Source organism: Phyllostomus hastatus, unplaced genomic scaffold (genome assembly GCF_019186645.2).
Source record: "Phyllostomus hastatus isolate PE091 unplaced genomic scaffold, TTU_PhHast_1.1 phas_scaffold_216, whole genome shotgun sequence".
NCBI lineage: Eukaryota > Metazoa > Chordata > Mammalia > Chiroptera > Phyllostomidae > Phyllostomus > Phyllostomus hastatus.
The window spans coordinates 22,308,638-22,333,333 of record NW_025334018.1 but is presented as its reverse complement, the minus strand read 5'-3'; the positions used below and the strand labels follow the sequence as shown (position 1 = coordinate 22,333,333).

The 24,696-nt window shown below is 56.5% G+C and overlaps 1 protein-coding gene across 8 annotated transcripts in view; it reads left to right on the top strand.

Moving 5' to 3' along the window:
* The first annotated feature begins 7,741 nt into the window (after nt 1-7,741).
* The window catches only part of PTBP2 (polypyrimidine tract binding protein 2), a 43,869-nt gene continuing 26,914 nt past the window's right edge, over nt 7,742-24,696 (top strand). For all 8 annotated transcript variants that reach the window (XR_006783156.1, XR_006783155.1, XR_006783157.1 and 5 more), the window contains exons 1-3: nt 7,742-7,851; nt 8,978-9,008; nt 23,629-23,704. Coding sequence is in view for 5 of the 8 variants with exons in the window: in XM_045816667.1 (XP_045672623.1) it covers nt 7,844-7,851; nt 8,978-9,008; nt 23,629-23,704 (115 nt within the window). In the remaining 3 variants the exon portion in view is untranslated. The remainder of the gene's footprint in view (nt 7,852-8,977; nt 9,009-23,628; nt 23,705-24,696) is intronic.

The following is a 24,696-nucleotide window of genomic DNA, read 5'->3' as shown; positions in this document are numbered from 1 at the left end:
GCTGTCACTTACGTGAGGGCGTGAAGGTGAAAGGGGAGGAGTGAGCGAACCGAAGCCGCTGGGGAGCGGGGGGCAGGGCGAGCCGGTGAAACCGGGGGCGGGGGGGACGGAGAGGCGCAGATTCCCAGTCACAGAACAACACGTCACCGGGGCGGGGCGCACGGCGCAGGGACACACGGGCCACACGTCGTGGGGCCGCGCAGTGACAGGCCCCGGGGACTGGGAGTCACCTCACAAGGCGCACGGACGTCGACACCCTGGGCTGTGCACCTGAAACCAAGGGGATATTCTGTGTCAATACCTTTTGATGAAGCAGAAAAACCGGAATCCTTAAGAGGCCTATTTAATGACTAGACAAAATGACTCGTAAACTAACCCTAATTAGCCTCTGAGACCAGGTCTCTCCCCTGCTCCAGCTCACCTGGTACAGTGAGGTTGTCCACTTACTCATGAGATGAGATGTCATCTTTCTAGTCACAGAAGAAGGCCAGCGGAGAGTGTTTATTATCATTATCATTATCATTATTATTAATTGATGAGAGAGATTTGTCACTCCACTTATTCATGCATCCAGCGGTTGATTCTTGCATGCTCCGGGACCAGGGATCGAACCCGCAACCCCAGCGCATGGGGGGGACACACTAACCAACAGAGCCACCCCCCCGGGGCTCTCCTGTTTCTGAATTCCTTGATGGAAGCATCTGATGGGCCCGCTTCCTAGCCTGCCACCCCTGGTCCAATCGTGGGCGGCCAAAGGCACTCGCAGCACTCGCACAGGGCCCCGGAGTGCCCCCCCACCCGCCCCCACTCACCCCCGGCCCACGTGAAGAGAGAGGGTCTGTGTATGGGCGAAGCCGACACCCCAGAAGCGCCCACAGCAGAACACCTCGTACCGGCTTCTGGAGTAGAAAGGGCCCACAGCCCACCAAGCCCCCACCCCGCCTGGTGCCCTGCCCCTCCCCGCCGTCGAGGACACGGGACACCGGTGTTAGCAGGGCCTGAGAGCGCAGCAGCTGGCTCCCAGGGAAGCCAGCCTCGGGGTCAGAGGGCTCATCCTCCTCCTGCCGAGCTGAAAGGTGCCGCGCTGGGACCCCCTCCCCCCCCACCCACCCACCTGCTTGCGGAGCGAGAAACGGGGTCCCTGTGGGGAGCGCGTGGTCTCTGATGCGGCCTCTCGGCCTCCACTATTGTGATGGTTGGTTTGCTTTCGGCTGCCCAAGACAGATCTCACGCGAAGGCCCTGAGGGGGAGGCAGTGCCTGGCGTGTTCTCGGGTGGGCGTGGGCGCAGGAGGCCAGGGCAGCCGCGGAGAATCCAAGAGGGGGCGGGGCCCAGATCCCACAGGGGTATGAGCCCCTTGTAAGGACCTCGGCCTGTTCTGGGAATGAACTACGGCTCCGTTTCAGGGTCCTGAGCCCAGGAGCGACGTGAGCTTCCTATATTAAAAAAAAAAAAAATCTTCCTGGCTCCTAGAAAAACAGATGATTGGGAAGCGTCCACATCCGTGTCCGGCGGGAGAGGCCGGTCACCGCCGTGGCTGCAGGGTGGTCGATTTCAGGCGGATGGATCCACCCCGAACCAGCCCCGGGGGGGTCCAGGGAGCGCCCCAGGTCTGGACGACCAGAAGCCGTCACTACGGAGGGGGCACGTTGCTTCGACCTAGCCCCGACGCCGGGAGCGAGGGTCCAAGTGGCCCCCATGTCGTGGCTGCCACACGGGAGGGAACAGAGCCAATGCGGAGTGGCCCACCATGGCAACACCGTCCACAGGGATCCTGGGACCGCGACTGCTGTTTTCTGAACGTTCCTTCGAAGGGCGGAGTAATGGGTGGGCAGAATTGGAGAAGAAGGCACGGGGACTCCCACATCCTTTGTGGGGCCCTTCCGTGTCCCTGAAACTGTCCTGAGATTGCATTTGCTTTGGGCCAAAGCTTTCTTCCCAGGGCCCGTCCTCCAACGGTCTCTGCCCTTGAGTGTGGAGTGCGCACGCCACTGCTCCTCTGGAGACCTAAGGAAGAGAACCGACATTTGTGTTCCTGTCACATTCCTTCCAGCTCCGTTCAGAGTGCTCATCCCATCTTCCCAATACAACTTAGGATAATTTTTGAATTTGGTAAACACTTCATTGCAGATTTTAAATAAGGACAAACTCATATCCCTTTTCTCTTTCTTGTGAGGATATTTTATTTCTAAAATAGACACGACGTATGGGGGGAGGGGGTCCTTGCCCAGGGGACAACACCCAACAGGGACACCTACTGCAAAGTAGTTAATAGTCCCGCCTGAATCCGAACCATGCTCAGCTGTCATTTCTCCTTTATTTTCCTTGCCGTTGTTTAGGAGCAGGTGTATCCAAACTACTTTGAAAACTTTAGAAACAGGAAATGACTTCATAAAGGCTGATGGTGTTCATTTGTTACTTTGGTTCCTTTCTTTGTGAAGTTATCAGAGAGGAATTTAGGCTGGAAAAGTTACTCCTTCCAAGAATGAGCTCCAAAGCTGTATTTTCATTTGCAAATCACTTTCCTCAGTTGTCATGCATGCGGCTGTTTGCAGAAAGCTACCTAAATGATCGCATGGGTTTTATCATATTCCAGAGTTTATAATCTCATCAGGCAAAAATGATGTTGTTTCCTTTGTGTTTAGCATTTTTTTCACCTTTCACTTTTCTGTGAAGTTGACTTTTCTCATTCTCATCCCTTGTTTAGCTCTTTGTACACGATCGCTTTAAAAACTGCTGATCCACTGGAACTGTTGTGTTCTCTCCCAAGAATAATCTCTGCTGTGTGCACGCAGAGCAGAGGCCGGCCGGCCGGCTGTGCGGAGCTCTCGCAGGAAACATGCAGATAAGCAGTTGCTCCTGCTGAATACAAAGGAGGCCGTGCTGGTTGCTAGGGCAGCCTTTTGCTCGCTGCCATCTAATCCTTTCTTTTTAAAATGTAAAATGTATTTTTATCAAAGTAACACATGCACGCAGCCTAGAAAGTAAATAGTCGTGGGAGGGTTCTCACACAGTAAACACAGGCCCCAGGCACCCTTTTCTGCTCCCCCTTTCCTTCGCCTCCAGCGCCACACCCAGGAACGAGCGCTTCGAGCCTGCTCCCCGGTCCCCTGGGGTTTACCTGCACGCTCACCTGCCGTGATCGCACCTGTCGGTCCCAGACATTGTCTACTGCCTGCCTGCTGTGGAACATGGGAATCTCTATGCCGAACACACACACACACACACACACACACACACACCCCACACACACACACCCCTCTTTCATGCTCCCATGAAACTGTTTGGCAATCTTCATTTTATTAATATTATTATAATGAGATAACTAGTTTTACAATCAAGCCATAAAAGTGCACTGTGATATTTCTGTGCAAGTTTTTATAATATTTTACAATATTTATCTTGGAGTTAATGTAAAAATTTTTCCCATAGGCCTTTAATTTTTTCCCTAAGCATTCAACAGCACTAAAAAAAATCTGCTCAAGGTGTATGGGCATTTTAAATGTTTGAGGTCCATTTGGTTTTCTTGGAGACATCTTTCCTGGGGCTATCTGATCTCATGCCGGATTGGACCTGAAGGACTGCTACATGGCTGCATGGCTACAGAGGTGCACCGGTGCCTGAGTGCAGGGCTGCACAGGTGTGTTGCTCTCTGCAAGTGCACAGGTGCAGGGCTGTACAGGTGTGTAGCTCTCTGCAAGTGCACAGGTGCAGGGCTGTACAGGTGTGTAGCTCTCTGCAAGTGCACAGGGGCAGGGCTGCACAGGTACACAGCTCTCTGCAAGTGCACAGGGGCAGGGCTGTACAGGTGCACAGCTCTCTGCAAGTGCACAGGTGCAGGGCTGTACAGGTGTGTAGCTCTCTGCAAGTGCACAGGTGCAGAGCTGTACAGGTGCATAGCTCTCCGCAAATGCACAGGTGCCTAAATGCAGAGCTGTACAGGAGCATAGCTCTCTGCAAGTGCACAGGTGCAGAGCTGTACAGGTGCACAGGAGTGGAAGTACACAGCCGTTGGCCTCGGCCTCCTTCTGCAGCATCTAACTTACTTCTCCTGTCCCGTGTGTTGGCTCTCAGGTGTCCTGGGCCCCACATGTTCTTTTTCACTGAGGTGTAGCCCCCCCATTGTAGAAACGCATCTTCCAGGGGATTTCAAAGAAAACTGCATAAGGAAACGAAATGTTCGATGTTCAGGGTACCTGAAAGTGCCTTGATTCTGTTTGCACATTATCCATAGTTGGGAAGAGAATCCCTTTCTCTCCACGCTCAGGAAGTTGGTGCCGCGTCTGCCTGGGGGCTGGGCAGGTGGGCACTGACGGGGTGCGGGGGGGGACAAGAGGCCTTAGTGCAGTTCGCCTCCTGTGTCTGACTGTGAGGCTGAGGTTTTCTCGGTTGTTGTTGTGGTTGTTTACTTTTCTGTAATGTGTGTTCACATTTTGTTCACACGCTTTACCCACTTTTTTATTTGATTGTTGGCCTTGGACACTTTTGTTTGTAGGGATTCCTTATGTATTAAAGAACGCGGCTCTTTTTGAAAGGGTAGGAATGCAAATATTTCCCCACGAGGACTCAAGGAGCTGGGCGGTGATTTGAGAGCATGTTTAAGACTAAGAAGGCGCACCCAGGACTTTCACTTGCAGTGTTTAACCGGCAGGCAGGTCCACACCGGTGGGAAGTGACTCAGAAACAAGGGTATTCGCTGCAGAACTGTTTGTGAGCAGCAAGACGGGAGGCACCGAGACGCGCATCACGGAACGCTAGTTAGGTCGGTCGTGGCTGACGTGTGGGGTGACAGTAAGCAGCCCCGCAGAGGAGGCGGCACCTCCCAACGCGCTGACGAGAAAAGCCCTCTCTGCTGTACTTGTAAGCTAGGAAATGAGCTGCAGGACAGGATGAGCTGCAATTCCTACGTTAGAATAAACATGTGCTCAGTTCACACAAGGATATCCTCAAAACTGACTGGACTTGGGAGTGGGGGAGCAGGAGGGGAGTGTACATGCTTTTCCTTTTTGTATCAGCTTCGTTGCTACACGATTTACATACTCCGAATTTCACCGGTATTAAGTGTATAGTTCAATGAGCTTCAGTGCCCTGTACATCCATCATCACCCGCTAGTCTGGGGACGTTCCCATCACCCCAGAAGCTTCGTGTCCACTCGCTGTCATTTCCCACCCCCACTCCCAGGTCTAGGCAGCCACTGAGTCTACTGTCGTCTCCATTTGCCCTCTCCCAGCATTTTGCATAAACTTTTATGCCTGTTGGATTTCTCTGTTTTGAATTTAAATTACCTATTCAAAATACGTATCAAAAAACTACCTAATCGATCTCATTGTCATTCCCTGCTTCTTCATAAGAAGAAACTGCACGAGAAAAGTTAAACGAAGAAAGCCTTTAGAGCTGTAAGCTGCCTAGGGCACATCATGGTTTCACTGCACCAGTGTCAGGCCTCATTCTGGCTTCCCATACACTGAGCTTTGGAATGAATCTCCGCTCGCCTAAGTGTAAATCTCTGTAAAAGGTCAAAACATTTACCATGCAGAAAGGAACCAACAAGTCGTTATGCTCAAAAAGACGTGTGTGAAAATAATACTGTGCAGGCTCTTCGGTTTTTATTGCCTTATTTTGTTAGGAACCCATAAACACTAATATAATCTTGTCATATATCACGAAGGTTGGCCATCTGCTAATGTCGAGATTAATAATCCAGCCCATAGTTAACTCATAAAAATCACACAATGTAGATTTGGATGGGGATTTGGAAACTTATCTATGACATTTTCTCAGATTTATACCGGTAGATACCGGCCAATCTAATTACTTTAGTGCCACGTTTAACCTTTGTGAAACTCTCTATATAGATTTATTTACGTGAATATTGTTGGCTGTTAAAAATCCGAGCGCCCAATTTGCCAGCACTTCCTTTTCAAGGGGGTGATCATAGCTCATCAAAATAACAAGGATGATGATGGAGCTCTTTATGTCCTGAGGAGATGCTTTGCACACAGACAGGCAGTGAGACCTCACGCACGTCTAGAATGCAGGCCCACGTTGAACCCCACTTTCATCTTTAGTAAAGGAAACCCTTCCCGGAGAAGTTCATGGACGGGCCTGACGCCACACAGCTACGGAGGGGAAAAGCTCACACCCGAGCCGGGTCTTGAATGAACACCCCTTTGCAGCGCACGTGGCTGCATTAGTCTCGCTCCCGACCCTGGGCTGCGCTTGCTTTATTCCTTATTTCGCTTTATTTCATCTTGTACTTCATGTGTCTTCACTTGTGTATATAACCTTACAACTTTTTTTCTACAAAGTGATGGGGTGGAATAAGCGAGCATATTGACCATTGTTTGTAGTGTTGCACTTTATTAGAAAAGAAAAAAAACAGAGAGCAATGTGTTTAGTGAGTACTGTAATTCCTCCTGCCACCCAAGGACAGGCCTACCCCTCACCGAACAGTTTGCCTTCGCCCAGCTGAAGCGTGAGCCGACCAATCACCAACAACTCGACTGGCCCAATGTGGGGAACGCCGGGAATTATGCTTGAGTTCCTGCCCTCTGGGGGCTTACGCATTTAATTGTCGAGTAAAAGCACAGGCACGAAACCACGGACATGGGAAAAGTGATTATTAATGGCACCGACATGGCGGGCATGGGTCCTTTCTGTACCCTGAGTCTCTGCTGGAGGAGAAGGGAAGGCACTGTAAGAAATGGGCTTTTTTTTTTTTTTTTGCAGACTTGGCAGTCTCTGAGGCAAATTAGGAATTTTACAATTTTAAGTGCTTTGAAGAGTTTTATAACCAAGTATTTGGACAAGAAGCTCTTTAAGGTCTGTCCAACTGAAAGTAATATGATTGAATGGATGATACAGACACTACCGCTCAGTGCAGTGAAACTCCAATTAGCCCAGGGAGGAGAACCCAGAGTGCGCGCGGGGAACAAGTGGGGGGATGGATGGAGGGAGTGTTTCCCATTTCTCAGCATCAGACGGGCACTTCCGCGCTGTGTGCGCAGGTCGGGGTGACAGCGGATGAGAGGAAACGGCACTGGCCAAGCAGGCCCCACTGAGCAAGTTTTCCAAAGTGGCGGCCTGTCCAAACTTGGTTGAGCCTCTGCTAAACATACTTTACAGGAAAATGTCCCAAATGCTGCTACCATTACCGGGGAGACTGTGGGACAGAAACGGGCTGGGTCCGTCTGGTCCCTAGAGCGGCCCCTCCGGTGTAAGCGGAGGCGAAGGCCCGTGGGCACCCCCTCCCCGACGGCGGGTCCCACCCTTGGAGCATCTTTGCTCCCCGCCCTGGGACCCAGGGCCCACCCGCGCTCCCTCCCAACCAGGCGCTCGGGACACTTCCTTCAGGTGTCCCCTAACCGTCCACCAGGGAGGCGGGAGCCACGTCCCCCACGCGCGGAGAGCGCGTGTCCGCGGGGAACGCCCGCGGCCGTGCTGAGTCCCCCGGCTCTCCCCGGGCAGGGTCCGGGGTCCCGGGCCGAGGGGCCCCCCGTCTGGGGACTGGGACGGTCCGCCAGGACCCCGCGGCCCGGGAGGAGCAGGGCTACGAAGCCGGCTCCCCCGGGTCCCGCAGGCGGGGGCGGCGCCGCAGGCACGCGGCCCGGCCGGGCGGGGCTCCGGGGCCGCCGCACCGCCCGCGCCGCCCGCCCGCGGGAGCCGCCCGGCCCTCCCCGCCCCCTCCCCTCCGCGCGCCGCTTCGGCTCTTTCCGCCGCTCGGCCCGCGCGCCCCGCTCCCTCGGCCATTTCCGTCGCGCCCCGGCCGCCATTTTGTCGCCGCTCGTGTGTTCTGGCTGGTGCGCGGCTCGGTCCCCGGGACGAGGCTTTGTCCGCTTCGGCAATGGACGGGTAGGTGACGGGCCGGCCCGGGGGGCGGGAGGGGGTCGCCCCGCGGTCCGGCCGGGTGCGGCCCGGGGACGACCCTGGCGGCCGCCGGCGGGCTCGGCGGCGGGCCCCACCGCCCCCTCGCACACACCCCCTGTCGCCCGGGCCGCCCGGGGGGGACGCGCGGGACGGGCCGGGGGCCGGGGAGCGGCGGCCCCGGGGGCCGGGCTGGGCGGCGCCGAGCGCCTCGCCGGCCCCGGCCCCCGGGCCACCTCGGCCGGTAACCCGGGCGCCGGGCCGGGGACCGCGCGGGGCTGGGGGAAGCCGGGGCCCGGGGGAGGCCCGCGTCCCCGCGTTTCCCGCGGCCTCCCCGGCCCCACCGCCCGGCCCGGGCTGCGGGAGGCGGGAGCTCCGCGGAAGCGAGTGGGGCCGCGGGGCGGGGGAGGGGCGGCGGTGTCACCTCCTTTGTTGTCGCCGGAGTCCGGCCGGGGGCGGCGGCGGAGGGCCGTTAGGTGGGCCCGGGACTCGCGGGGCCGGTCCGGGGCCCAGAGTGAGCCCTGCCGGCCCGGGCGTGTGCGCGCGGCCCCGTCACGCGGACTCGGCGACACGGGAGCACGCCCGCAGCGCGGGGCCGGCTCGGGAGCCACTTTGACCCGTTTCCGGGAAGACAAAAACGGCCCCGGGACGGCCGGGGCCGCGGGCGGCCGGCCCCGCCGCCCCTCCCCCAGGCGCGTGGAAGCCAACCGCCGGGCCGCGCGCCCTCCCGGCCGGGTGGGGGCGGAGGGACGCTGCCCCTGACAAAGCTCCTTTGTCAGCCCCTCCGCGGGCGCCGCCGCGAGACCCCGGGCGCTGCACGCGCGGGGGGCGCGCCGATCCCGCGATAACTAAGTGCGGGGCGTGCGAAAGTGCGGGGCGCCACTCCGAGCGGCTGCCCGGGGAGTGGCGCGCCCCGGGGCCCGGAGCGGGCGCGTCCCGCCCGAGCCCAGTGTGCGGGCTGCTCAGTGGCTCGCTCGCTCGCTCGCTCAGTGCCCGGGGCAGCGCGGGCGGTGTGCCCCGCGACAGCCCCGGGACAGCCCACAGCCATGGGACAGACGCGCAGGGAGGGCGAGAGGAACCAGGGGCTGAACCCGCTTTTCTTTTCTCTTCCCAGAATCGTCACAGAGGTCGCGGTTGGCGTCAAGGTAGGCAATGACTATGGAATTTGTCAGCCCGGTTAATGGACATTGCCACTCACTTTTTGAAAACGGATGCAACTAACAAAACCCGGCTGTCGAGGGTTTTCGTTTCGAAGTGGGAGCCTGCAGTTTGTGGCCTGAACAGGCAGCGCCGCGGGCCGCGGTGACGTACAGGAGTTGGCGGTAGCCTTCGGGCCCTGAACGTGCCTCCCCGCGCGGCCTATGGGAGCAGAAGCAGCGAGGCCCCACTCTCCAGTGGGACGCGCGTGTGCGGGTGGCCGGCCCAGTGCGCCCGCCCGACCCACCGGGTTTTATCACCTGGCATTGGCCGGGGATAATGCACACCTTTTTTGGCCCAAATTTGTGAGGGAAAAACAAGGACGCGCCCAGCACGCGGGCACGATGGTTACACACCAGGGGGGGAATAGTACTGCACAGGCGCAGTGCGGCCATCTGGGTTCCCCCCTCCGCCCAGCTTCACCAGAGACGCTGTGCGCCAAGAGCCAGATCCGAGGTCCTGCTGGAGGCCGAGGGGGGTGGGCAGAGGAAGGCGCTGGGCCCTTTCCTCACCCAGAACAGGAACTCTGCTCCCAACGCGCGTGGGTTCTCCCACGCGGTGCTCCTGACCCTCGGCAGTTTTCCCACTGCGCTCCGCAGGCGGTGCTCTGTCGCGGGTGTCCCGCGGGTGGGAGCACTCCTGGTCTGAGCCCGAGTGTGCCGTCCGGGCCTGCACGCACAGCGCAGGTGGGAGGCCGCGGGGAGCTGGACACTCGAGTCCAGGGCGGCGACAGGGGACGCTGCCTGCTATTGGGGCCAGGCGGGTGAAGCGGGACTCCCGGGGCTCAGACACTTGGTGGCTGCAGTGACATCGTCCCCTTGGAGCACCGAGTCTGTGTGCTTAGTACAGTGATGCTGCTGCTAGAACTTTTAAGTCTTCTCCAACAGCGTCAGGGTCTTCAGGGTACTTTTGGAGGTGCTTACGTTTTCTTATTTTCTGTCTTCTGCCTTACAGTGAACGAAATACTTGTCCATGCTTCTAATATGTAGGCTTTTTCGTGAAGGTCCCGTTCTGCAGCTGGGGGCAAAGTAATAAGCCTCTTGCGGGGAAGGCATGTTCGTCGGCAGTGATACTCTCTGAGTTGGGATAGCAGGAGATTTGAAGGGGGGAATAGCTCGGGAGCGCACGAGGTGGGCTCTGCGGTCCCCGTGCAGACTGCCGCCGTCTGGGAGTGGTTCCGGTGAGGACACGTGACCGGAGCCTGAGCCGCCAGCTGCCCTCGGGCAAGAGGGGGAGGTGCCTGAGCGCGGGGAGGAGCCAGAGCGCGGGGAGGAGGCTCCCGGTGGGTGTCCGCGAAGGTTCCTCGGGGTTCCTCGGGTACACCGGTTTTCTGCATTAGCAGTTGGAGGGGAAAATATTAGACAATGGTGTAAAAATAATTGCTAACCATGTTTTTGGTCATTGTTCATATAAAAGTATGAATACGTAAAGGTATGTTTTATCTGATTTTCTGGGACAGTGGTTAGAACTCATGCTTTGGCGTCTGGCCTCTGTGCAAGTACTTAAGCTTTCATAAAATTAAAAAAATAAAAGTAATGTGCCTGGGTAAAAAAAGTTCAGCGTGCAAAGTATTTCACTCATTCCCAGTCCTGTTTCTTAGGTGCGGGTACTCATGTTGAAGTGTTCCTGGTGCATTTTTCCTAAAATTACGAGTTTACATGCTACCACACAGAGATGCAGCCTTGTTCATTTACGCAGATGGGTTCTTGCCAAGTGTGGGCCTGCCTCTTTTCTCGCCTTTAAAAAAGGGCCGCGTTGAGCTACGTGGTGTAAACTACACGTGTTTGCAGTTTGCATGTCCTGACATATGTACACACCTGTGCAGCCTTCACCGGAATCGGATAAGGAACACCCATCGCCGCCCGGAGCCCCGGTTTGCCTTCTGAAAGCCAATCTCCCGCTTGCCTTTCTCCCCCAGAGCGACCGCCGGCCGGCGCTCCCCCTCCCGGCCGGTCGGCCTGCACTCCAGAGGGCCGCGAATGCAGGGGCTCGTGCAGCGGGCGCCCTGCCTTTGGTCTGGCTTACTGCGCTCAGCGTGACCCCCGGTTCCCTGGGTGGTGTGCCGGCGGTCTGCTCCTTTCGCGTGTCGGCGTGGCCTGGGGTGGGCTGGGCCCACGGCGGTGTGCGCACGCGTCCAGCCCTCGATGGGTGAGGGGGGCGTGTCCAGCGTGGGGCCGCTGTAAGTAGCGCCGCCGTGAACTTCCCCGTGCGGGTCTGGGTCCGTGGGAGCGCCCGCTGTCGTTGCTCTGGGGGGCCTGCCTGGAGCGTGCGCCCGGGAGAGGCCTGTGTGGCTGTTCAAGAGGCTGCAGACTGTTGTCCAGAGCGCTCGGACCGTGCCCACTGCCCCTCGCAGTGCGTGCGGGTTCCAGCCAGCCCTTCCCGTCCTCTCCGGGCCTGTCGCCGTCTCGCCCCCGTCACGGACATGCTCGCGGGCGCCCGTGGAGGGGCGGTCTCCGTGCAGCGGTCCGCCGGTGCCTGCGTGCGGTCCGTGGTGGTGTGGCCCCCGTTACCGGGGGTGGGGTGTTCACTTCTGGCGTGCACGCGGGCGAGGCGTTCCCAAGAACGTTTTCCTGCGAGAGTGTTTTCTCACCTCGTTTGGGCCAGCACGGTCTCTGCTCAGCGCACATCCATCCGTCGGTCCGTCCGTCCATCGGTGCTCTCCAAGGATGCCACAAAGACGTGCGTCTTCAAGTTCACCTACAGTTCAAGTACTAGAAATGCAGTATCAAAACAGAACGTAAATTGGAATTACTGATGTCGGATGAGAACGTTCTCCAGTGAAGGTCTTGTCAGGTCAAGAGTGGGTGGTCTGGCCTTAACAGACGTGGGTTTGGCCTCCACAACATTGAATAGGTCACCTGAGTCTCAGTTTACTGGTTGGCCAAAACGTCCGTTTAGTTCTTCCATAAAATGCAACACACGTTTTTAATTTTCACCAATAGCTTTCTTGATTTGGATACTTTGAGTTATCAGCAATCTTCTGCTATTGGCTTCTAGTGGGTGGAGGCCAAGGGTGCAGCTAAACATCTTCCAGTGCATGAGACAGCCCCACAAAAGAATTGGCCAAAATAGCAATAGTGCCAAGAAACTTTGCAAACCACTCTTGACAGGTTTGATCAGTCATGGCACTGTTTCTATACACTGCAGAAACCTTTTTTTTTGCATTTTCACCTTTCTTGAAGTAGTAAAGCAGAATACACCAGAAATGTTGCATATTTTCTTCCATCTTCAATATTAAAATGGCTGTGCAAAAATTCTGTTTTTTTTTTTTTAATGTATGCTGATAGGACAGTCGTTATAATAAAACCCAACAAAATTGTTTCAAATGAAGTTAAAGACAACTGAGCACAATTAGAGCCATCCTGTGGAGAAAACCAAATGAACTTTTTGGCCAACTCAGTACAAATTTTAATTTTATTTATTTTTAGAGAGGGGGAAGGGAGGGAGAAAGAGAGGGAGAGAAATATCAGTGTGTGATTGCCTCTCGTGCCCCCTACTGGGGACCTGGCCGGCAACCCAGGCCTGTGTCCTGACTGGGAATTGAACCGGCGACCCTTTGGTTCGCAGGCCCACGCTTGATCCACTGCTAATACAAATTTTTAAATGAGCCGAATAGGAGCTACCTCAAAAGTTATTTTGAAGATGCAATAATCCGTAAAATATTCTGCATGGAGTGGCACATAAGTTCTCAAGTGATGATGGTTGTCATTATTATCATTGTTTAATCTGTGAATCTGACTTAGGACAACTTTAATCCAAGTCAAATGTGATAAATAAGTTCTTAAGAGAGCCTAGATTTCAGGTTAAAAATAGTTAGTCGGCACTAAAGAGAGAATTGGTGAACTAAAAAGTTACTCAGAATTTAGCACAGACCAATAAAGAGATGAAAGCAGAAAGGGTAAAAGATACGGAGGAAAGGAAGGTGAATTCTAATGAATATCTGATTAGAGTTCCAGAAAGAAAAATGAAAGATCGTAGAGACACAAACTGTGAAGAAGCTAAAGATAATTTCCCACAGTTGGTGGGTTTCAGGAATCCTAGGCTTAGGCGGCGCCGGAAGTGCGACAGGTCACAGCAGAGAAGCGGAACACCGAAGTCGCGGAGGGGATCTCCGACTCGGCCGGAGGAGGACGGGCTCCCTCCGCGGGAGAGGGACCCGGAACGGCGGAGCGCTGCCGCGGCGACACGGACGGACCATCCGGCGACGGCGGAGAGGGCGGCGTCTGCGCAGCGCGAGCGAGAAAAGCCCTCCGCCTGTCACCAGGGAGTCAGCCAAGTTGCCCTGCAGGGGAAGAGCAAAGTAGTGGCGTTTTCAGATGCCACTTGCCCTCCCCCGCCCCCGCCCCCGCCGAGGACGTTTGTAACAGACCCACTAGAGGAGGTTCAGAGGTTGTGCCCCAGGGAGAGGGGCGGGCGCTGCAGAGAGGAGAGGAGGCTGGGCCTGAGGGAGGGGGCGGGGTCGCTGGGAAACCAGGAGGCCGGAGCGTCCTGCGGTTCCCAAACGTGCAGGGAAGTAGTGGCAGTGGCGGGTCCGCTGTCACGGCCTGCGAGCGGGCGGAGGGGCCCTGCGCACGCCCCACACCACCTCCTGGGGCGGCGCGCAGACCTGCGCCCGGGCTGCTCCGGGCTGAACTCCAGCTGGGACGCGCGGCATGGGCTTCTGGGAGTTAGCATTAGAAATGCGACTTCTATGTTCACTGCATTTTGAAATGATAATACTTGGGTTAAGTAAAATATATTTTTGTATCACCGTTCCTTTTTAACTCTCAGAAGAACGGCCCCTAGAAAATTTGTACGATTCCATGTGTCACTCACATTACATTTCCTCGGACAGTACCACTCTGGAGGGGGGATGTGTAAGTCCGAAGTGGGCCGGAAATGTGCATTGAGCATTGTGAGGGTGAGCGCGGTGGACACGGGGACGGAGCGTGTGACTGCTGAGAGGACCGGGGGTGCGGTGATCGAGGTGGAGCTGGTGGGACCCGGAGGTCGTCGGTGAGAAATAGCACCCGAGAGGGCGGGACGCGGGGCGCGCTGGGCTGGCCGGTGTCGGGGGGCTGTGGAGGGCCCCTCCGAGCGTCTGCAAGGAGGGTCGGACCCCTCCGGCCCTGACTGCCTCCCAGAGTCCCCTGTGGAGGTGACATCGCCCCACCCGGCGGGCATGGGGTCACGCACACACGCAGTGCCCAGCGCCCTGCAGGCCTCTGCGTCCTCCCCGCCTCCCACCCCATGTGGGCACTCCCCGGGACTGGGTGCTTGCCCCTCCCGGGGAACTGTCTGCACTGCCGCTGCGTGAATTCATGCGTGTGTGTGTGTCTTAAGCGACACGGGGTTTGTTCTACAGGTTTAAACAGTACCTGTGTGCTGCCATGCTGCGTGTCTTCTGTAACTTGCTCTTTGTTCAGTAATTGTTTCTTGACCCGAGTTTATATGTAGCTCTCATTCACTCGTTTTCCTTGCCATCATTGCATGACTCTGCCCTTCCCCTGCTGGCAGACACAAGGTGTGGCCCGTTTGTTTGCTGTCACAAGTTGCAATGAGCACTCGCGTGCCTCTTCCGGTGTGCGACAGCACGCGTGCTTCTCCGGGAGCAGAGTCGCCGCACCCCGGGGTGTGTGTGTTTTCAGGAGGACGGGGCACTGGCGCGCTGTCTCCCTGGCGCTCCCTCACCTAGCGGGGTGGGGATCGCTGCTTTGCTCCCTGCCCGGCGGTCGGGGCCCGGCGGTCGGGGCTCTGCGGTGGGGCGTGCGGCGTCTCGCTGCCCTTTGGAGTCCCCGAGCCTCGGGGATGCATTTTCTTAAGTGTCCGTTCATGCTTCTCTGGTAAATGCGTGTTCGCGGTGTCTCTCCATTTTCATTTTAACGTAGCTTTGCCTTTTTCTTACTGATTCCTAGGGTTTCTGTACGTTGTGGACACGGGCCGAGTTGTACAGTGCACACTGCCGGTAGTGCCTTCCTCTCTGGGAATTTTAGTACCACACTTATGTTTCAGTTTTAAGAAATACTTCTTTAACTGAAGGTTTTATAGTCTTGCGGATTTTATTTTGAAAGTTTTAAATTTTGGTTTTCCCATTTAGGGCCTCAGTCTATTTGGAACTTAAGTTTCCTGTGGTGCGTGGTACGGGTTTAATGACGTTTCCCTCATGCTCACAAGTTCAGTGCCAGGCCACCTGAATGGCTCCTGTTTCTCCGTGGGTCTGCGGTGTCAGCCGCCAGGTTTTCCAGTGTGCGTGGGACTCTGTCCCGGCTGCCGCTCTGTTTTCCTGGCGCGCCCCTGTCCGAGCGCCCGCGCCTGCGCGCAGTGTTGGCCTCCTGCAGGCCTCGGCCCCAGTTGCAGAGGGAGCGAGCGTCCCGGCTTTGCTCCAAGGCGTCTGCCTCCGCGTCGTCTGCTGTGCACTGTGCATAGCTGAGGGCCAGTCGGCCGAGTTCGCTGAAGACTTTTTGGACTTTGATTTATAATTGCACTAAAAATCTGAGTTAATTGGGGGAACGCTGTATTTGCATTATGAATAGAATAATATAGCAGCACTTGAGTTCAAAGGCATAAAACTGTAACATTTCTTTGCAGAAATTTGCCCTGCCCCTGGACACGTCCTCTAGTTGTAGAAAGAAATGCTCAGTGCAGAGAACTGGATGCCGTGGACAGAGAGGAAAGGGAGTCCCAGTAATGTGGTCCCGTCCACCCAGCAGTGTGTGTGTTGGTGCCCCCGTGCGCGCGTGAGCGTGGGCAGAGGGCTGCTCCTGGACACCCAGTCTGGCTTCCCCCCAGTTGCTGTGCACTGAGTTCTTCCGTCCCTCCTGGGGCTTATGTTCTATTTCGTTTCAGAGTTCTCGGAAGTAACGGAGCATTGTAGATTTTTTATTACTAATACTGAGTATTTGAATTTTTTCTCTTTCGAAGACCTTATTTTGCTTGTCTTTTTAAAGAAGCAAACTGCTTTTGTTTTATAATTCACCGATTTCTATTTCTTTTTTCTGCCCATGCTAGATTTACTACTTTCTGTCCACTTTAAATTACATCCTTAATTTATTGTTTAAAAATGCATTCAAGATTTAGGAAGGATCAATCGATACCTTTGGCAATGAGTTTAACTTTTAGAGTTCTCTCTTTCTTTTTTTGAGGTATAGTTGACATATAACATTAGTTTCAGGTGTACAGTGATTTAAGTATGTTGATCATATGTACATATACACATATAGGCATATGATTAACAAAAACTTTAGTTAATGTCCATCACCACGTTTTTTGAATTTTATGAAAATGATGTGCCCATATAATTTGTTGTGACTTGTTTTAATTCAGTAATATTTTAAATAATTAGCTGTATTTTTTGTATGTAGTTGTATAATACTCATTGCTGTGTCATATTGTGTAAAAATGTCCTGATTTGTCTCTCTTCCTGTTGTTGGATCTTGGGGTGTTCACAGTTTTTGACTTTAAGGATAACGCTGCCCTAAACATTTTCATACTTATTTAGAGAGATTTTTCCAAGGAGTTACGTTACACCTTACAAGATACTTGAACTCACTGTCTAACAAACAGTGCCCGGGGGTGTTTGGTGTTTCAGATCCCCGTCAGTGCTTGGTTGAGTGTTCGAGCCCCACCCAAAGCCTTGCCAGTCTGGTGTGTGGCGCCTTCTCGTCCCCTAGTTACTAGTGAAGTGTTACACCTTTCTCCCCCTCCAACGTGTTTACGGTGATCAGTGTTTCTCCTTTTGTGGAATTCTGTGGAATACCTCTTTGTGTCTCTGCCTCATAAAAATTTGAATTAAACTGATTTTTCTTATGTACTATAGTTTCCGATTCTGTTACTTGTGTAGCTAATATCTTCTAGTTTGCAGCTTGTTTTGTTGTTTTTTAGTGTTGTCTGTAGTGAATAAAAGCCATTGGTTTTTACGTGCCGAGTTCTCCTACAGCCGCAAGTTCCTCTTGCCGCCTAGTTACAGCCGCGCGCCCCGCCCCGCCCCGCGCCTCCGCCCCGCCCCGCCTTTCCCCTCCTTCCCTGGGCGTCCTCGCGGGGGCTGCTGGCAACCAGCGCCTCTCCCTGGTCTCTGCGTCCCCCTCTGGTGGCGGGGCAGTTGTCCTCCACAGCGGTTTTGTGGCCACTTTGTGGACTTTATCAGCACTTTTTTATGGTTGGTTTTCTTGTGTTTTACTGCTAAAAGTTCTTATATATTTAGATCATAAAGATATTTTCTTTAAAAAATTTTTCAATTTTCTTTTTTTGCATTTGTCTGTAGTCCGTGAGAAAATTACCATTTTTTGTTTGTGTACCAGGTGGGGACCCTGTTTTATTTCATCAACTTTTTGCTCTTAGAGAAAACCAATGGCATTAAAAGTTGCCGTGCCATCTTTTTACTTGACGCGCATGTGCATTTTAGGGTGCAGGCTAAGTGAGCGGCTGCCCCGGAGGTCGGAGGTCGGAGGTCGAGCCGCGGGGAGACTCGGTCCGTCCAGTGAGCACGAGGTCCCACCTGCTGCGGGAGCGGCTGCGCAGCTCCTCGGGGCAGCGCTGTTCCGCGGGGCCGTTGCGCCCTGCGCTTCGCTTTTGCCTGCGTGGTCTGGCGGCGTGTGTGACTGCCCTCTTTTCCCTTGGTAAATCTCGCCTGAAGCTCGTCTGTTTTGCTGTCTTGTTCACGAAAGCGAACTCTGGTCTCACGGGTCCTCCTCTGCGTGCTGTCGCATGTGGACTGGTGGCGCGCACTGGCGCGTGCACGGCCGCCCGGGCTGCGGGGCGCCCTGCCCCCCGCCCTGCCCCCCCGGAGCGCCCGCCCGCCCGTCTCCCCGGGACCCAGTGTTCCTCAGCAGGGGACCTCTGCGCGCTCCGGGCCCTCCTCTGCGGGGGAGGATGCCCACGGCAGCTCCCTCCGCGGGCGCGCGGCTCCCCTGTGCTCCCGGGGCCTCGCGCCCGTGCGTGTGCGGGCTCCTCCCCGGCGCACAGAACACTTGATGACCCGGAGAAGGAAAACAAGTTTCTGCCGCTGGAACGAGTGCCAGTGTTACTTAACCCGTACCGCGGTACGAAACACGTCTCTCTGAGCGACTCGACGAGCAGATCGCGTCCTGCACACGAGCGCTGCCCTCGGCGCGTGTGTGGGGTGCCCCGTCTCCTGGGAGATGGTCGTTGTCGTCCCACGGCAGGAGAAGGCAGTTTCCGCGGTCGGACTTCATCAGGGGCAGCGATGCCCGTCTTAGCACTTAATTTCTTTTTTTTGATTGAATCTGAGGTCAGTTGACATTTATCTTAGATGAATCAAATAAAAAATACATACTTAGGTAGACATTGTGATTCCAACTTCAAGTGGCACTAACTTAATCTGTGACAGCAGCCACTGCTGCAGAACAGCCATCAGTCACCTACCATCGCATCCTTCCGTTTCACATCTCCCTCGAGCCGGCTGCGGGGGCTGCCGAGGTCCGACCAGACCGTTGCCTGGGCTGCGGGGGCGTGTCAGTGTCACGGCCGCTGCAGAGTCTCGTCTTCCGGACGTGGTGCTGCTCGCCTTTTCACCAACAAGTCAGACACAAGTGCTCCTTTATAAAAATGATGTCATTTGTAAAAAGTGCATTCTGTAATTTGGGGGGAAATGCCTCATGATTGTAAATAGTATTCTGATTCCGTTATGAAGGCTGTTGAACTTAGTCTTTGAGCAGCAGGTGTGAAACCATTTGAGGGAGAAAAAAGACCACGGATACAAAATTCACAGAAGAACTGGTAAAACTCGGCCATCCCTGCCGAGCGTGCGGCAGGCAGGAGCGAGAGGCCGCTCTGCATGCGGAGCATCCGACTGGCCGGACCTCTGGCTCCCCGCCCTCCTCTCCAGGGCTGTCAGGAAGCGCGTGGCGTGCACCCCCAGACGCCAGGAAGGAGGGGGGGCGTCGAGGGGCGTCGGAGTGTCTGAGAGGGAAGGCGGGGCCGGCCTCTCAGCCAGCCCCTGCGCTCTCACTCGGCCGGCAGGTGCACCGCTGGTGTGAGCCGGTGCTCGGCCTGGCCACGTGCAGCCACACCGCCCGTGGGCGCGTGCCGCCGCTGCGCCTCGCAGAGCCGGGCTGCTCACCGGGGGAAGCCCGGCGGCAGCCCGTGTAGCGCCTGTGTTTCAGAGCCGCGTTTTCATCAGCGTCTGCTCTCTGGGCGTCTCTTCCGGACTTGGCGGTGATCAGAGTCGTGTTTGTTGTGGTGGTCTGCGATCGGTGATTTTCGCCGTTACTTCGTGTTGCCTTGGGGAGCCGCGGACGGCGCCCCTGTGAGACGGCTGTGTCAGTCAGGAGACGGTGCGTGTTCCCACTGCTCGCCACCAGCTGTCCCTCCGTGGCTCTCCCTCCCCCAGAGCCCCGGTCCCTGGCACGGGGCAGGGATGAAGTTGGGTGGGTCAGCCCTACGGTTGCCTCTCGGTGCTCAAGTGAGAGAACCAGCAGGTTGATGTGGCCGACGGCACTGCCCCATGTTAAGAAGTGGCCACAGCCACCCTGGCCTTCCGCTGCCACCCACTGACCTGTCAGCAGCTGTCAGTGTTGAGGCAGGACTTGCCGAGTGGCAGCTTGCTGAAGGCTCAGGTGGTGGCTGGCGTTTGTTAGCAGTAAAGTATGTGTTTAAAGATTTTATTCAAGTTTAGAGAGAGGGGGAGGGAGGGAGAAAGAGAGGGAGAGGAACATCCATGTGTGGTTGCCTCTCACACGCCCCCTGCTGGGGACCTGGCCCACAACCCAGGCCTGTGCCCTGATGGGAATGGAACCAGCGACCCTTCAGTTCTCAGGCCAGCACTCCGTCCATTGAGTCACAGCAGCCAGGGCTGCAATAAAGTGGTTTTTAGTAAGGTATGTACATTGTATTATTAGTCATAATGCTGTTGCACACTTAATAGACTGCAGTGTAGTCTAATGGAAACTTTTATTTGCACTGGGAACCCCAAAAACTTATACGACACATTTCATTACCATACTCCTCAATTGCGTGGTCTGGAACGGGACCCGCGGTGCCTGTGAGGGTGCCTGTGTTGCCACACGTGACGCCCAGGGCCGCGGTGGGTGGGGGTGTTGGCCTGCGCCGCCGGTGAGGACGCGGAGGCTCGGAGCAGTCCGCCAAGTCAGCAGCCACACAGTCGGCGAGGCCGCGCGGCCGGCCCCTTTTCTCAGCTTGCTTCATGCCGCACGTGTCGTGCAAGCAAAGAAAACTAGGCTAACCCACCGCATCCATAGGCTAACGATGAAGATTCACGTGATTGGATCGTTACGAGGAGAAGCAGCATTTGACAGAACCCAGCACCCTTCAGGGTGAAAACCCTCCGTAAGCTAGGAGCAGAGGGCGACTTCCTCAGCGCGATAAAGGGCATCAAGGAAACCGCTGCTGTGGTTGTTGGTGCCGGCGCTCGGTGCCTTCTCACCAAGACCCGGCGCCCCGCCAGCGTGTCCCCTCACCGCTCCCCCCGCTCTCCAGCGGCCTTCTGGAAGTTTCTGCCAGTGTAGTGCGGGTGTGCATGTTGAACAGGCAGGTGCAGAGCCGTCATTCACAGATGCCGGGAGGCTGTAAGCAATCAGAAGGGACAGAAAACCCCCTGAAACTAGCGAGCACATGCCGCGTGGTTTCAAGGCCCAAGGTCAGTACACGAAGGTCGCTTGCTGTCCTTGACACCAACGGTGAACAAGTTCAGCTGAATTACAAAGTGCCACTTGCGTCAGGCCCACAGTATTGAAATGCTGAGGCGTAAACCTTCGCAAAACACGTTCACGGTGCAGAAGGGAGAGCTACAGCACTCCGGGGAACGAAACCAGGGACCTAGTGAGCGGACGGGTGCTCCATCCCTGTCGCGGATAGGGGTTGTGGGGAGGTCACTGCTTCCCAGCGCGATCTCGGGAACCGCGCATCCCCAGTCAAAACGGCAGCCAGGTATTTTATGGCTGCCTACAGAGGGATGCTCAGGTTTCCGCGGAGGCGAGAGACCCGGGACAGCCAACGCGGTATCGCAGGAGAGGAGCAAAGCTGGAGGACTGGTGCCGCCCGCGCGCTGCGGAGCTGCAGCGCTTAAAACCGCAGCGTCGCGGCGAAGGCGCGGGCACGCAGGTCCGCGGGCACAGAACGGCGAGCCCGGGACGGAGCCCCCACTGACTCCGGCAGCTCGTCTCTGCGGACGGAGCCAGGCGGCACCGCGGGGCGGAGATGGCGTCTTCACCCGCCGGCGCCCGAGCAGCCGGACGTCCACACGCACGGGGGAGCGGCAGACGGGCGTCACAGGGTCCCTCCAGCTGCATCGTGGGCCTGGGTGTGCGGTGCGGCCGGAGACCTCCCAGAAGGCGGCGTGGGGGACAGGCCAGACAACCTTGGACGTGCCGGTGCTCTTCAGTTAAACACGACACCAAAGACCCGATCCGGGAGGGCAGTCGTGGAGAAGTGGGGTTCACTTCAGGTCAGCACGTTCTTCTGTGGGAAAGGCAGCATCGGGAAAAGGAGAAGGCCAGCCGGACGGGGACACGCCCGAAATACACCAAGAACTCTTAAAAGTCGACGATAAGAGAACAAACAGCTTCTTTAAAAAGGGGGCCACGGGCCTCAACGACACCTCGCTGGAGAGAACCGGCAGATGGCGCGTGAGCGCACGTGACGAGTTTCCTCAGCACGTGTCCTCAGGGGGAGCCGCGTCGGAGCGGCGGCCACGTGCCCCCGCCGCACGCGCGCTCAGCGGCCACGGCCCGGGACAGCGGCAGCCGCGCAGCTGGCGGGCGGAGGAGCCGCAGGCGGGGGTGGGAGGTGGAGCGGCCCCTCTGCAGATTCTGCGGCCGGTTCCAACGAAACAGAACGGACTCGGGCGCCCGGTGCGCTCCTCGGAGCTGGCGCGGAGGCGCCGAGAGCCGGCACTGCAGCAGCTTTGTCCACCACCGCCACGGCCTGGGAGGGATCGAGGCGACCTCCGGAGAGGGGGCGGGCGCACGCGCTGGTGTGTCCCGGCAATGGGGTGCTTCCCGCACTGAAACAGGAGGAGCTGTCAGGCCATGAGAAGGTGTCGGGAAACCTGAAGTGCGTTCTCCACGGGAAAGAAGCCGCCGGGAGGAGGCTGTGGAGCCGGGATCGCAGCTGGAGGCGCTCCGGCCAGGGCGGAGCCCTGGAGGCCAGGGGGAGGTCGGAGGTCGCCGGGGTTGGGGGCGTGGGAACAGCGCAGGTTTGGGGGGCGGTGAAGAGACTGGAGTGTGACGGTGGGTGCGCGCTCAGACCACGCGCGCACGTCAGCGTGCTCAGGAGCGAGCCCCGACGGGGACCATGGACGTGGGGTGGCTGTGCCGTGTCCGAGCCTAAAACTGCCCTAAAAATACAGAGAGCTAGTGAGCACTGCTGTCGTGGACAGTGGACGCGCACTGTCTCCCAGAGGCGCTCCAAGTTCAGACGCGTCAAGGGCACGCGGAGGGCCGCGGCCCTCTGGGTCCGCCCCCAGCGACCCTCCGCGGGTCTGGGGTGGGTCTGAGGGTGCCCAGTGCCCGCAGGGTCCCACCGGAGTCTGCTGGCGCCGCCCCGCCCGTGGCGCCAGACTCTCCCTGCACCCTGGGGGCAGGCCAAACGGGCTGGACTCGATGCCGCAGCGGCCTCACCTGGGCGCCGCAGACGGGTCCCCTCTGCCGGGCCTGCGCTTCCCTCCGTGAGCGCTGGGTGCGCGGGAGCGCGTCCGACGGTCGGGAGGCGGCTGTTCGTTTGCCGGTTTGATAGTGGTTATGACTTGGGAGTCTGAACACAAATTAGCGTAACGCATGCGGTTACTTTCTGTTGCTTGGGACTTTCTGAAATGCTTTGATAAAATATCTTTATACTTTTTTTTCATTTTAATGGTTACGCTCAACTTCTTTGTACTTGTGGTTTAAATCAGCTTGTGTTGATTTAGTGGTTTTAAATATTAATACTCACGTATGTAAATATATACCTTCTTAAAATAGGCAAAGCGTTTGATTTAGCTATTTTAGTAATCTCACTTTTTTTGTAAATGCACACATTTTTTAAATAGCTAAAACGACATGGGCTCGTTTGAACAACTGTGCATTTCTGAGAGCAGAGTGATGCATGACCTTTGCTCTGAAGGCTTTAGGACGGGATCCCGTCTCTGCCGACACAGGCAGAAGGCGATGTCTGCTGTCGGCTTCACTTCGTCTGCGTTCCTAAGCACCTGAGTGACAACGAAGAGGGCCAGCGGAGCGGGTCCCCAGCACGGGGCCCTCTTCCTCCCAACCCCAGCGTCCTGCGGCGCCCCGAGGGCCGTGGGGTCGGCGGGCCGTGGCATGTGCTTAGGTCCCGCTGGCGGCGGCCGCAGATGGAGTGCAAAGAGCCGAGGCCGGTTTCCGGGGCTTCCGCTGCGGAAGCCGCTACACTGTCTTCCGCCCGGGACGGAGGGAGGGGGGACTGCCGGCCTCGTGGGCAGGGGCGCAGCCACACCGAGTCCCATCGGTGCTGGGGGGTCACAGTGTCCCCCATTCTCGGGGGGGGGACACCTGACACTTTGTCGGTGCCTGTGTGAGAGTTCACCGCGGAGGGACAGACGCTCGGGTTAACGTGTTTAAGCCTGCAGATGTCTCATGTTGGTTTTTGTTTTTGTAGAGAGGATCTGACGAACTGCTCTCAGGTAGTGTCCTCAGTAGTCCCAGTTCGAACATGAGCAGCATGGTGGTGACAGGTAAGTGCGACTCTCTGACCGTCTGTCGTTGTGTGGGGCAGGTGCCGAGGCTGAGGCGTGGTCTGCTTCCCCAGGACAGCCTCCAGTGTGAAAGCCTGCTGTTGACACGTTTTCACTAAGGAGCTTTGGCTAGAGCGTGCATGTGTCGAGGGAAAGGACGCGCAGGTGCTGGCTTGCGGGCAGGCGACTCACTGCACGTAGGTCACAGACAGACAGCCTGCTTCCTTTCACGTTACACGTCCCCACTCGCACGCTTTCAGTGCTCGTTTCCCGCTTCCGCGTTTTTGTGTCATGAAACACTTTTAATTCTCTAGTCCAAAAAACCTGAAGCCCAAGCCGTAAGTAAAACCTGGAATTTCAACTACATGGTTGTCTTTATTCTATGCTTTCAACCTGTTTTCTTTGCTCTAACAGTATTTCACTTCTTTGAATTAATTTTTTTGTTATCTACTTGGGAATTTAAGATGACTTGCTTAATCTTCACAGTTAGGGACTTTTATTTAAAAGATTGTATATGTCTGAAAGAATGTTGGTGGTTATATCTGTAAACGAACACAGACTCATTTTTAAACCTTAATTTTAGGGCTGACCAAAATTTTGATCTGGTGGTGATGGTGACTGATTTGGTGTGCCTTGTAACCCCACATTTTACATCTTTTTTACTGAAAACCGAAGTTCCTTTCTGCACATCTTTCCTGAGTTACTTGCCCGAGGAACCAGTGGGCCGGGCAGTGGGAGGACTGTGGAAACCCGGGGGCGCAGAGACGTCCCCATCCGCCGCTGGCATACAGACGCGGGCGCGGTGTTCTGGGCGCCGCTCCGCCAGGCTGCAGGGGCGCGGCGTCCTCACCGGGCGCGGGTGAGGCCGAGGCCTCCGTCGGCAGAGACTCCGTGAGCCCCCACTGCCGTGCTCGTTTCGTCTCGGGCTCCGGTCCGAGCCCCCTGTCCTGAGGCTGGCCGGCCGTGGACCTGGGACTGGCCCCGGTGTGGTT